Source organism: Accipiter gentilis, chromosome 12 (genome assembly GCF_929443795.1).
Source record: "Accipiter gentilis chromosome 12, bAccGen1.1, whole genome shotgun sequence".
NCBI classification, from domain to species: domain Eukaryota; kingdom Metazoa; phylum Chordata; class Aves; order Accipitriformes; family Accipitridae; genus Astur; species Astur gentilis.
This window is the reverse complement of record NC_064891.1, coordinates 24,191,333-24,205,456: the sequence shown is the minus strand read 5'-3', so window position 1 is coordinate 24,205,456 and position 14,124 is coordinate 24,191,333. Positions and strand designations below refer to the sequence as shown.

The 14,124-nt window shown below is 38.5% G+C and overlaps 1 protein-coding gene across 4 annotated transcripts in view; it reads left to right on the top strand.

The window, feature by feature from the left end:
• The window catches only part of LRBA (LPS responsive beige-like anchor protein), a 434,838-nt gene that overhangs the window by 308,811 nt on the left and 111,903 nt on the right, over nt 1–14,124 (top strand). For all 4 annotated transcript variants that reach the window (XM_049815176.1, XM_049815173.1, XM_049815174.1 and 1 more), the window contains 2 exons: nt 4,159–4,299; nt 5,496–5,615. In XM_049815176.1, coding sequence (XP_049671133.1) covers nt 4,159–4,299; nt 5,496–5,615 — 261 coding nt within the window. The remainder of the gene's footprint in view (nt 1–4,158; nt 4,300–5,495; nt 5,616–14,124) is intronic.

Here is a 14,124-nt window from a genome sequence, read left to right as displayed (position 1 = left end):
ACAAGGAAAAGAGTTTTTTTTCTCCCCTCCCCTCCTTTTTTGCTTTTTGTCTTTTTTCTTTCTTTTTTTTTTTTTTTTAGTGTCTTTCTTTCCTTTTTTTAATTTTTTTTTTCATGGTAAAGAACCTTTGAAATACAAGTTTCAAAGAATAATATTTTCATTAATTTTTAAATCTTTCTGTTTGCACTGGTCAGCATGGACTTTGTTTCTGGAACTGCCTACTTTTCAGAACTCACAGGCACATGTCCTGATTTCCAGTAGTCATTGTTAAGATTGCCATCTTCAGCAAAAGATGTAACAGTTTACAGTGAAGATGAAACTAGGGTATCTTGACTACATACTGTTTGCAGTAATTAAATGCAATTTACTGCCATAGTACTCTAGTCTTTCATGGATTTTGAATATTAATGAGTTAAAAAGTCTTCCCAGTATTGCAATGGATAGGAGACAGTAAAAGTGGCAATGTATGTTTTAATAACAGAAGTCTGTGTAAAAGCCAATAACAAAAGGCAGCATGAGTAAGAACAGGGTGTGTCTGTTTCTTTGGAGTAACACTATTTAAAAAATAAAAACACATTAGATAGGAATAAAAAGCACCTCTGTTTCTTCTTAAATATGTGACTGTAAATAAACATATCGTAATTCTTTATAAGGCTTCAGTCTGCTTATATTAGGTCATTAACAATTTTCCAAAATGTATGTATTTTTGAACATGAGTGACAGAATCCAGGAGAGATTTTGCCCTATGCAGAGATGCAGTGAGCATTCTGCTTTCTTCTGTTGGGTGCAACAGGGCCTCTTCTGAAAATGGAGGCAAGATGGGCCACTGTTCCAATGTCTGGCACAGAGTAAGATAAAGAACCAACAGATATAACTGTATACCATAGTGTCTGGACATATTTAACAGCAGTAGATGGTAAGAGTCAGAGTGTTTTCTCAGTTATTTTTCAACAGACCATTTTTCTTTGTTGTGTCTCAAAGAAAGCAACCAAGCTTGGTCCAAAGACTGAGATTTACTATATTCGGTTCATGGTCAAAATGTGAGGTTTATTTATTTTGAGGTATTCCTAGATTTGAGAGCACTTGAAAAATTGATATCAAATGAGTTTGGTTTTTTTAAGAATAGCTTGTAACTTTCATATTTGTAGCACATGTTATAACAACCACTTTGGGTCAAAACCCAGGTGATCATGCCTTTCAAAAAGAGAAAACAAAAACTTCCTTACCCCAATTCTTCCTCCCGTTTGGAGCCTTTTTTGAATGAACTCTGACTTGAAAACCATATGCATTATTCATTTTTCAATGCAGTTTGAAAACTTAACAGCCATAAGTGATTTCTTTTTTGGTCTTGACTCCTGTAATCTCAGCCATTGTTTTTGCTTGTTGGAATTTTTCTACCTCTACTTTTCTTTTTCCCCCCATCTAGATAAGTATTTTTAATTGGTGAACTAATATCTATTTTTCCACTCTGACAAGAGGTACTGCAAAGAAAATATATTCTGGAATTTCTGGATATGAAAGCTTTTCAGCTTGTTCTTCCTTAGTGGTCTGTAGCCATAGGGAAGGTAGTGTGAGTAGTGTAGATGTGGTCTCGCGGCTACATCTAGCATAGCTTCGTTTGGAGTTAACTCTTCTTCCTTTGGCGTTTACCCAAAGGGGAGGGAATCTAGTATGTAATCATGACTCCCTGTTAATTTTGAAATATGAAATAATTACAAAATTTCAATTAATTTGTTTACTAAATTAAAAGTCAGAGGGTATTTGAATATTCCTTTTATGTCCTTTATTCTGTAGCTCAAGCTTAGTTAACTGTTCACAGTGCAGTGCAACACACTAGAATCACCTCATCCTTAGAAGCAGTTGTCAGAAAAATATGGGCCTGGCTGGTAGAATGTATTAGCCCAATACATTGTCTCCATTTTATTATGAAGCTGCTGGGGAAGCTGTGATATACAGCACTGTCATTACAGATCTATTGTTAGAAGGGTTCTACAGTCTTCTGTGCACTGCCATTAATTTATAGCAGTAAACAATATGTAGCCCTCCAACTGCAGCAAAGCAGAATCTTTTAATGAGGTGGATGTTATTACCACAATAAATCAGTGCATTCGTGTAATGTATAATTCAATGTGTGTATTCCCACTGTAACTTCTCTGAGTAAGCTGATAGTGTATCATTGTCAGTGCACAGCTCCACGGTTCTTTTTTTTTCCCTAAGCTTTCTTTCATTTGGGGACTTTTTTTATTTGCTTGCAAATAAATGTGACATGTCTTGATAGTTGTCCTGTTGCAGGCTTCAGAAACCAACTGTAACAATAACAGCCAAAATCAATACTGTGGATTCTGGCTATATGGATCTCTGCATGATACCATTTTTTTTTTTTTTTGAAAAGAGAATGAAATCAATTCTAATTGGGTTTAGCTTTGCTTTATATTCAAGGAGTGTAATTCTATAACTATTGATTTGGGCTATACTCATTTGGAGAGTAATAAAAAAGGGGCAGATAAAGAGAATACATAAAATGTTACAGAACCATACAGCACAACACTGTTTCTCTTTTTAATTTATATAATTTGTCTACCAATGACCTTCTTTCTTCTTTTTTCCCTCAAGCATAGCTGAGTCTTTAGGGAAAATCAGTACAGATGGAGATTCCAAAATGGTTCTTGCAACAAAGAGACTTCTTGGAGTCAGTTTCATTCTTCCCTGGAATAAATTTGCTAAATCAGATAAAAATCCTTTTATACAGGAACCACTTCTTTTAAAGGGTTATATTTCAAATTAGTGAACTGCAAAAATAGTAATTAACCTAAGATGTTTTCTTTATCCTACTGCAATGTGAAAGGTGCTCTAAGTAAAAAATGTAAGATTAGATCTTAGGTCATTCATAGATCTAATCTATCCTAGAAGAGAAAATACTTCAAAGCTTGTATGCCAAATTTCACGTGAGCTGCAAAGAAGCAGTTATCTGAATAATAATAATCTAAATAGCAGACATAGTTTTTTAGTTGAACTATGCTTGAATTAATGACTAGGTTACTGATACTTTTGTTCAAGGACTTTTCTTTTAAAGTCTTTCCTTACCTTGTAGTGTATTCTTAAATATATTTATTCTTGCAGAACAGAAAGAAGAAAATATTTTTGCATGTTTATTCTTCGGTTACACTTGAATGCATCCATTGTCTGTACAGACAGGCATCATTTACATTAATAACATACAAACAGTGTGCTCAATATGTATACAAAATTTTATTGCAGATATTTTGCATATATCTTCACAAATACAAAGATATTTTAGACCTCTTACAGTGTTCTACATGTGGAATGGCTAAATTAACTTTTGCGTTTCTCAGTGACTTATGTGACTTATGCTGATTTTTCCAAATCCTTTATGTAAGAGTCTGCTGAAGAAATACTTAGCTATAGATAACAAAATATTATATTTCTTACATTTAAATAAATCCCTTGGTGTTCATGTCCTAGGTAAGCGCTGAACAAAGAATAACAATGTTGGTGAAAGTGTGACAGACTTTTTTAGTCATACATATGTTACTTGTTTCTTTTATATCAATGTTTTTATATAGAAATGCCGCTATTTTATTAGTCTATTTCAAAGTTTCAGGTGTTATCCATTAAGTAAAACTTGTCTTGGATGGTAAATAGAAAGCATAGAAACAATAGTAATACCAAAATTCCAAATGCACTGTTAATATTCTTCCACCCTATCAGTCACTATTTTTGTCCCCAAAATATCCAAAGATGTTTCTCGTTGTTGCTTACCATTTGCTTAATAGTGTATTTAACCTGCATACATATCCACAGGCACACAAGTTAACAACGCTTTGTCCAAGACATTCCACTGTGAAGCAGTTTTTAGTCATTGACTTGAATCAGCAGTAAATAGAAATGAGGGCTATATGAATGCAGAAGAGACTTTTTTCCAACCAGCCGTGTGCATGTACGTGGAATCCTGGTTTGAAATACACGGGTGCTGTTCAGGTGCTTACAGAATCCAACATCTGCTTTTGCAAAACACAAAATAGTCTTCTCCATGCGTGTGATAATTCTGGTTACCAAAAAGAACAAGGGGAATATGATGTGATAATAGGTCATGTTATCTTTATTTACTTAATGTATTTATTTTTACAAACCTTGTAGCCTATTGGAGCTTTGAACCCAAAGAGAGCAGCGTTCTTTGCTGAGAGATATGAATCATGGGAAGATGATCAGGTTCCAAAATTTCACTATGGCACACATTATTCAACTGCAAGTTTCGCACTCACGTGGTTATTAAGAATTGTAAGTATATCTTCTAAAAATGCTTTTCCTTTAAATGATAATGAAAAAAACAAATAGCTAGGAATGAATAAACTAAAACTCAATGGCATAGGAGAGTCCTGAAATTTTCTAGTATTTGTAATCAGTAGCGTAGAATAAATGTGTTCCAAAGTTTGAGCAGAAAGTTTTAAATTTTATGGTACAGCCTTTTCAAATCAGTAAAGCTTTTTTTCCTTAAAAATTGCTTTTTAGTTACATTCTTACATTACTTTAAACAGTTAACATTCCTTCCTTGCATATTTTCTGATTGGACCACATACTGAACAGTTGTGGTTCTTACTGAATGCATTTAATTTTAACCTCCTAATGAGAGTAAATGAGTTAGTTTCTGATGATCATGAAATTCTGTGGTGTAAATAATTAATTTTTAAAAAATCTGCTGGAATTTATATGGAAGTAACTTTTGAGATGCTACATATTGATAATATATTGGTTAAACAATGCATTTTTCTATAAAATTGAAAGGCGATTTATCTCCTAGAAAGTAATTTCTTTGGGAAAGCATTAGCAGCACATCATTAATTAAAGCTTGTTAGAATGTACAAGCATACATAAATCCTTGAAGTAATTTATAGTGCTTAGCTAATTTCAAGCAATTATCCACTAATATGTGCTTAAGTGTTCTTTAACTAAGAGGAGGCTTTTAAATCTTTCAAACATTTTTCTTTTCTAAATCATAAATTACATATTAAATAGTAACAATCATAAAGCTATTGGTATTGAATGCTACCCTTTATATTAATAGATTACCTTGAACAAAATAAAATGCATGTGTTATTTTTGTTACATGCTAGTTTAAAAACGTCTGAGGTAAAAATATTGAGCTTTTTCATGTTTTTGAGAGCAATTTGTGTCACAACTGGCTGTAGCTTCTCCTCCGGCATGTAAATATTTTCTTTTGTTTTTATTTGCTTTTCTTTATCTGAATATATATGCATGGAGTAGGAATAAAAAGCATTTATTGAACAAATAAGCATCAGTTTATATTTCTCATTCTTGGATAGCAGAATTAACCCTTTGCAATTAATCAAGTGTCTGCCAGAAGAATAGCATCATTAATAACCAACCCCCAAAAGAATAATAAATCCTTTTTTTCCCCTGAAATTCCTGAAGAAATACATTTGCTGTTTTTAATTAATCTTTTTATATGTATTTAGGAGCCCTTTACAACACTTTTCCTAAATCTACAAGGTGGGAAGTTTGATCATGCAGATAGAACTTTTTCATCTATTTCAAGAGCGTGGCGCAATAGTCAGCGTGACACTTCTGATATCAAGGTAAAAACTTTCCTGAAAGTTGTTAACATATTTTATACTGTATCTGCCTTTATTGTAGCTGTGATCATAGGACCACGGGTTATGAAAAAGGGAAGAAAGAAGATTGGCAGCTATCCTACCACTTGGGAAAATATGCAAGGGACATGACACATGGTTTTACTTCTGTTAGAATATTTCAGTGAATTATTTTGTAAAACTTTAGCAAGCATTTTTAGCCATGAGACTGAAATAAGGCAAAATTGGCGTTTGTCCTACAGATACGTGTTTCACTGTCTTTTTGTTCCTTTCCACAAGTTTTCAGCCTTTGAAAAGTCAGTAGAAAGTGGTACAGATTTTTAACCACTAAGTTTCATAAATACTCTGCTCGTGCTTCTGCCCCACTCAGATAAGAATGTTGTCGTTAATATTCATATCACTTTATGTAATTTTCGCTCTAGGCATCCAACCTCATATTTTGGGCAATTTCTGCAGTGGCCTGTTTTGTTGTTTGACTATGACAAACAGGAGGAGGACACTGTGCTAATTTAGGTGCAGAAGGGGCAAAAACTAGTCTTGTGATGAGGAATAAGTAGATAGGGGATAAAAAACTGAGAGGGAGATCTGGAAGCAGTCTCCAGAAAGACTGTATATTGGGTAGAGAAACAAAGGGCTACAGAAAGCCAGAGTCTGAGGATACCAAGATGAAACACAGAATTTAGCATGATATTGAACCTATCCTAACAGGGGCACTGGGCCTGGGAACTGGCGAGTGAACAAGAAGTAGGTGGGAACAGAAGATAAATTAATTAGTCACTGTATAGAAAAAGACCTAGAATTAAGTGGGTCAAGAAGGTAAGGCAGGAGCACATAGAAATTCCAAGGGCAGAGGTTTAGGTAGGTAACCATTGAAAGAAGGAATGAGGTAAACAAATAGAGTCTGGGATCTGATGAATATTTTGAAATGGGGAGGAGAATAAAGGAGACAAGGATTCTGGCAGTGGTGGGAAGGCTTTGTTGATCTCAAATCCAAGAAGAAGGAATAATATAAGAATTGGTTTTTTAATGGAAGGAAGGACGGAAAAGTGTAATGTGAAGAAAATCAGAGGCTAACTCAAGAATGTCACGCAATTAGCAAGAGACATAAGTAACATGAAATCTTTCTATGACTACATTCATACTGAGGAGACAATTGAGGAAAGGGTTGATACACAGATTAATGGAATGAGAAAACTGTCAACAGATAATGCTGAAAAAGTAATCTGTCTTGCATCTGTGAGTCTCCACCAAAATGGCAATCAGTGACTAGTGGAATTAATACCACTTATAAAAAGATACAATGTCTCTTTCAAATTGGGAAAGAACAATTTAGAAAATAGAAACACGTTAGATTTCTTCAAATTGACTGGTCATTATGAGCTTCATTCTCTTGTACCTACAAGACTGGCAGGCAAAATTTCAGAGTGCATTTTTTTTTTGTGAGAAATGGAGGAGGAGAAAGGCAGCAGTGGTAGACAAATGAAGTATTTCATTTTTAAAAAGGAAGAAAAAGAGAGCCAAGAAATTATGAGGTGAGTTTAACTTCAATTCACAGAAAAATACTTACGCAAATTACCAGACTGTTTAAGTACCAGGACGATAACAAGGAGACAAGCAAATGAAACATATATTTATCAAGAAGAGATTATGTCAAAGCAATCGTAGTTTCTGATGTGAAAAGGTAACAGACCTTATAAACACAGAAGCAGATGGTGGTCTTAGTTTTTCACATTGTCTCATGAGTGAGCTGGGAAAACTTGGTCTAAAAGAGTCTGCTGTATTTGGAGAATAGTTACCAGTGGTTCATTATTAAAACTGAAAGATGTATTGAGTAGAATTCTTCTTGATAATAACAGGTCAGGCCTCAATTTCCATTGATTTTGGATTGGAAGGTACTGAAAGTATAATGGAATTGGAAGGACTTCTGGCAGAAGGGAAAAGGTTTTGAGAAAAGTGTTAGATGAAGTTTATTAGGGAAAAGTGAGAATTGTAATTTTCATGCAGATTCTCATACAGTTAGGTACAAATATAACACAAAGAACAATCTGCTGTGCAAAAAAAAGATGTAGGGTTGTAGTACATCACCAGTGCATGTGAATTTACAATATTGTGGTATAACAAAAGGTTAGTAACATTTCCTAGAAGATACATCAACAGGACATAATACAACTTTCAAAATGTATGAAATAAATCTTCAGCTTTGCCCAGCTTTGGTAAGGTCTTAGCTGGAGTATTACATCCTTAGTTGTGGGCTAGTTGGAGAGAATCCACACTGGAACAATGATAACAATGCAAGGTCTTGAAAATAAAATGCAATGAAAGATTGAGTAGTTATGCTTGTTTTTCTTCTAAAGAAGAGAAGATTGAGGAGGAACTTAAGAGTCTTCTATTACATAGGGACTGCTGCAAGAAAGGAAAAATCTCTGCTGCCCATGCTGGACAGAATAAGAATTAATGGGACTTAAATATCAGGGAGATTTCAATTAGATGTGAAAGTAACCTCTCTAACAGAACAAATAAAACCAATGAATGCTTCCCTGGCAATTAGTGTAGTGAGGGTTTTTCAGAAATGCTTAGATATCTTTTGGAAAATGATGTATGTGCAAGCTGATACTGGCTTTAGAGGCATTCCTACTGTTATGGATGGCCTCTTGAAGTTGCTTGCAGATTTCTGAGTCTGTGAATTGTCATGAATTGCGTTATACTGCTGTGAAGCATCTGAGTGAGTATTAAGATTGACTAGAGGAGTCTGTTCGTGAGACTGTATGAGCAGCCAGAAAGGGGAACGAGATAGGATTTCTGTAGGACATGTTGAAAGAATTAGGAAAGAAAAAGTTTGAAAATGCACAGAACCATCTTTGTTGGAAATACCTGTATCCCCAATATTTCAGTACAGCTGTGAAAACCGTTTCCTGATACTCAGCGTTCTGCTCTACCTTACAAGTGTTTGAGAAATGCATGGCTGAAGTGTCCCATATGCCTCTAGAAATTTTCTACATGCAGAATTGCAATGTGTTACCTTACTAGTGCTTGAAAGTGTTTAGCTGACATATGCATCGAAGAGCCTGAATAAAGTAGATTATGATATGCTCCTGTAGTTAATGGTAACATCATACTGTATACATGCTTGTAAATAGAATTATTTACTAGCTAATTAAGAAAATTAAATTAGATATTGCTGTCATGATGAAATTAATGACAGAAGTCTTACTTAAATGGTATGTTTTGTGTTACTGTTTTCATACATCAAGAATTTTGGGTTTTTTGATCGTGGGTCGATTTACAAGACACCAGGCCAGCTGGCAACAGATGGGGTACACCTGTCTCAAAGGAGGAAAAGGATCTTTGCACAGGAGTAAGGAAGGCTCATAGAAAGAGCTTTAAACTAGATTTGAAGGGGAAAAGGAATAAAACCAGGCTCACTAGAGATAAGCCTGGGGATAGCATGCGAATGTTTGAGGGATGGCGTGCTAGTGAGGTCCTTCAGTCTGCCATCTCAATGGAGGTAGGGGATAGAGATCCATGCGGCAGCAAAGACACAAAGGTTATTGATGTGTTAGAAACCATGGAAGCACCTGAGAATGGTCACTTAGGGATTAAGGCTTCTCTGCCCAAAAAGGTGGCAGGATCAATAGCCCAACTGAAGTGCATCTACACCAATGCACGCAGCACGGGCAACAAACAGGAGGAGCTGGAAGGCATTGTGCAGCAGGAAAACTATGACATAGTTGCCATTGTGGAAACATGGTGGGATGACTCGCACAGCTGGAGTGCTGCAATGGATGGCTATAAACTAGCCCTCTATGTTAGGGAGAGTTTTGATTGTCTGGAGCTTAATGATGGTGACAATAGGGTTGAGTGTTGATGTGTAAGAATTGGAAAAGGCCAACAAGGCAGATATCATGGTGGGAATATGTTATAGACCCCCAGCCAGGATGAAGAGGCAGATGAAATATCCTATAAGCAGCCAGGAGAAGTCTCACAATCATTAGCTCTTGTTTTCATGGGGTACTTCAACTTACCAGATGTCTTCTGGGGTGGTGCTTATTGCCAGCTGGGGTTAAACCACAGCAATGCCCATCCAAGCCATGAGCAGCCAGTTTCTCCAATACAGTACAGTAGAGGCGAAACAGTCTAGGAAGTTTCTGGAGTGTGTGGAAGATAACTTCCTGACAGAACTGGTACGTGAGCCTGCTAGGGAAGGCACACCACTGGACCTGTGGTTTGTGAACAGAGAAGGACTTGTGGGTCACGTGGTGGTTGGTGGCCGTCTTGGGCATAGCAATCGTGAAATGTTAGAGTTTTTAATTCTTGGAGAAGTAAGGACAGGGGTCAGCAGAACTGCTACCTTGGACTTCCAGAGGGCAGACTTTGGCCTGTTTAGGAGATTGGTTGACAGAGTGCCTTGGGAGGCAGTCCTGAAGGACAAATGAGTCCAGGAAGGCTGGACATCCTTCAAGAAGGAAATCTTAAAGGCACAGGAGCAGGCAGTCCCTGTATGCCGAAAGATGAGGCGGCGGGGAAGAAGGCTGGCCTGGCTGAACAGAGAGCTTTGGCTGGAACTCAGGAAAAAAAGGAGAGCTTATGACCTTTGGAAGAGGGACAGGCAACTCAGGAGGACTACAAGGTGTTGTGGTTTGACCCCAGCCAGCTAAGCACCATGCAGCTGCTCACTCATTTCTCCCTCTGCCTCCCCTCGCAGTGGGATGGGGGAGAAAATTGGGAAAAGAAGTAAAACATGTGGGTTGAGATAAGAACAGTTTAATAGAACAGAAAAGAAGAAACTAATAATGATAATGATAACACTAACACTAAAGAAGAAACTAATAATGATAATGATAACACTAACACTAATACAGTGACAATAGTAATAATAAAAGGATTGGAATATACAGGTAATGCACAATGCAATTACTCACCACCCACCGACCGATGCCCAGTTAGTCCCGGAGCGGCAATCCCCCCACTCCCACTCCACCCAGTTTATATACTAGATGTGACATCATATGGTATGGAATACCCCTTTGGCCAGTTTGGGTCAGCTGCCCTGGCTGTGTCCCCTCCCAACTTCTTGTGCTCCTCCAGCCTTCTTGCTGGTTGGGCATCAGAAGCTGAAAAATCCTTGACTTTAGACTAAACATTACTTAGCAACAACTGAAAACATCAGTGTTATCAACATTCTTCTCATACCAAACTCAAAAACATAGCACTATACCAGCTACTAGGAAGACAATTAACTCTATCCCAGCTGAAACCAGGACACAAGGGTGTCATGAGGTTATGCAGGGAGAAAATTAGAAGGGTCAAAGCCCAACTAGAACTTAATCTGGCTACTGCCATAAAAGACAATAAAAATGTTTCTGTAACTACAGCAAAAGGAGGGCTAAGGACAATCCCCAACCTCTATTGGATGCGGGGGGAAACATAGTGACAAAGCATGAGGAAAAGGCCGAGGTACTTAATACCTTCTTTGCCTCAGTCTTTAATAGTAAGACCGGTTGGTTTTGGGGTACCCAGCCCTCTGAGCTGGAAGACAGGACCAGGGAGCAGAATGAAGCCCCCATCATCCAAGGGAAGATGGTTAGTGACCTGCTACACCACTTAGACACACACAAGTCTATGGGGCCAGATGGGATCCACCCGAGGGAGCTGGCAGAACTGCTCACCAAGCCACTTTCCATCATTCATCAGCAGACCTGGCTAACCAAGGAGGTCCCAGTTAACTGGAGGTTAGCAAATGTGAAACCCACCTACAAGAAGGGCTGGAAGGAGGATCTAGGGAACTACAGGCCTGTCAGTCCGACCTCAGTGCCAGGGAAGGTTGTGGAGCAGATCATCCTGAGTGCCATCACATGGCACAAACAGGACAGCCAGGGGATCAGGCCCAGTCAGCAGGGGTTCATGAAGGGCAGGTCCTGCTTGACTAACCTGATCTCCTTCTAGTACAATGTGACCTGTTTAGTGGATGAGGGAAAGGCTGTGGGTGTTGTATACCTGCATTTTATATTTTGCGTTTTAGTAAAACCTTTGACACCGTTTCCCACAGCATTCTCCTGGAGAAACTGGCTGCTCATGTCTTGGATAGGTGTTGTCGTGGTTTAACCCCAGCTGACAATAAGCACCATGCAGCTGCTCACTCACTCCCCCACCCCCCAGTGGGATGGGGGAGAGAATTGGGGAAAAAAAACCCCTAAAAACTTGTGGGTTGGGATAGAGACAATTTAATAGGACAGAAAAGGAAGGGAAAATAATAATAATAATAATAATGGTAGTAGTAGTAGTAATTACAATAATAATAAAATATACAAAACAAGTGATGCACAAAACAATTGCTCGCCATTTGCTGACCAATGCCCAGCCAGTCGTGGGCTGTGGTGCCCCCTGACCAACTGGGTATGATGTAATATGGTATGGAATAGCCCTTTGGCTTGTTTGGGTCAGCTGTCCTTGCTGTGTCCTCTCCCAGTTTCTTGGGCAGTCCCAGCCTCTGCTGACAGGGCAGTATGAGAAGCTGAAAAGTCCTTGACTTAGTATAAACTCTGCTTAGCAACAACTAAAACTTTGGTGCGTTATCAACATTATTTTCATCCTAAATCCAAAACACAATGCTATACCAGCTACTAAGAAGAAAATTAACTTGATTCCAGCCAAAACCAGGACAGATGTACTCTTTGCTGGGCAAAAAACTGGCTGGATGGCCAGGCCCAAAGAGTAGTTGTGAATGGAATTAAATCAGTTGGCAGCTGGTCACAAGTGGTGTTCCCCAGGGCTCAGTACTGGGGCTAGTTCTGTTTATCAGTGATCTGGATGAGGGGATCGAGGGCACCCTCAGTAAGTTTCAGATGACACCAAGCTGGGCAGGAGTGTTGATCTGCTCGAGGGTAGGAGAGATCTGGACAGGCTGGATCAATGGGCCGAGGCCAATTGTATGAAGTTCAACAAGACCAAGTGCCGGGTCCTGCACTTGGGTCACAACAACCCCATGAAGTGCTAGAGGCTTGGGGAAGAGTGGCTGGAAAGCTGCCCGGCAGAGAAAGACCGGGGGGTGCTGGTTGACAGCCGGCTGAATATGAGCCAGCAGTGTGCCCAGGTGGCCAAGAAGGCCAATAGCATCCTGGCTTGTAACAGCAATAGTGTGGCCAGCAGGACTAGGGAAGTGATCATCCCCCTGTACTCGGCACTGGTGAGGCTGCACGTTGAGTCCTGTGTTCAGTTTTGGGCCCCTCACTACAGGAAAGACATTGAGGTGCTGGACCGTGTCCAAAGAAGGGCAACAAAGCTGGTGAAGGGTCTGGAGAACAAGTCCTATGAGGGGCGGCTGAGGGAACTGGGGTTGTTTAGCCTGGAGAAAAGGAGGCTGAGGGGAGACCTTATCCCTCTCTACAACTACCTGAAAGAAGGTTGTAGCGAGGTTGGGGTTGGTCAAGAGGAAATGGCCTCAAGTTGCAGCAGGGGAGGTTTAGGTTGGGTATTAGAAAAAATTTCTTCACCAATAGGGTTATCAAGCATTGGAACAGGCTGCCCAGGGAAGTGGTTGAGTCACCATCCCTGGAGGTATTTAAAAGAGATGTAGGTGTGGCACTTAGGGACATGGTTTAGTGGTGGATTTAGCAGTACTAGGTTAACGGTTGTACTGAATGATCTGAAAGGTCTTTTCCAACCTAAACGATTCTATGATTGTACGAATATGTGCAATTGAAGCAGTAACTTCCATGGGAGACAATCCATGGCCAGCTAGAATGTTTTCTTTAACTATCTTGCATGATGTATGTACATGTGTGCATGCATGTGTGTATTCAGGAAGGAAGGAGAAGAAAGACAGGGAAGGAGTTAAATGAATGCAGATCCCTATGGTTTTGATCCCCAACAGGGGAAATGAAGAGTTTCCAGTGTTTTTTCTTCCTTTAGAGTTCTTTCCCACCTATTTTACAGTCAATAAATATTATGAAACATGACACCCATAAGTTTTAGACTTACTCCCTGTAATCTTGGAGTATCATTCTCTCTAATATTTTTATGATAGTACTTTCTCATGATCTTTCCTGAAAGGACTTAGTGCACATCGTTTGCTATCACCTTGACATACAATATTGTAGTTAAGCAAATGCCATTTTCTAATTCAAGTTGAGCTCTGAAATTATTTCCTTATAATTCCAGACAAGAAAGCTGTTTCTGCATCACCAGGATCAAAGGGATGATGTCTATAAAATTAAAGGAAATGAAAGAAAGCCTCTGTCAACTACTGTTATCAATGGAGTTCTTAACATTTCTAAATTGTACATTAAGAAAGAAATTGTGTGTAGAAAAGCTGTCTAGTTTATATCCACCTCCTTTTCAAAAGAGTAAAATACCAGAAGTTACATTTTAACATCTTGTGTGGTAATGTACTAGAAATACTTGATGTTAGCCAAACAAACTTTTAAAAAAATAGATAGCCTTATGTTCTTTCAATTGTTTCCAGAACTTGGAAGATGCTGCTTACTGGCAAGAGCTA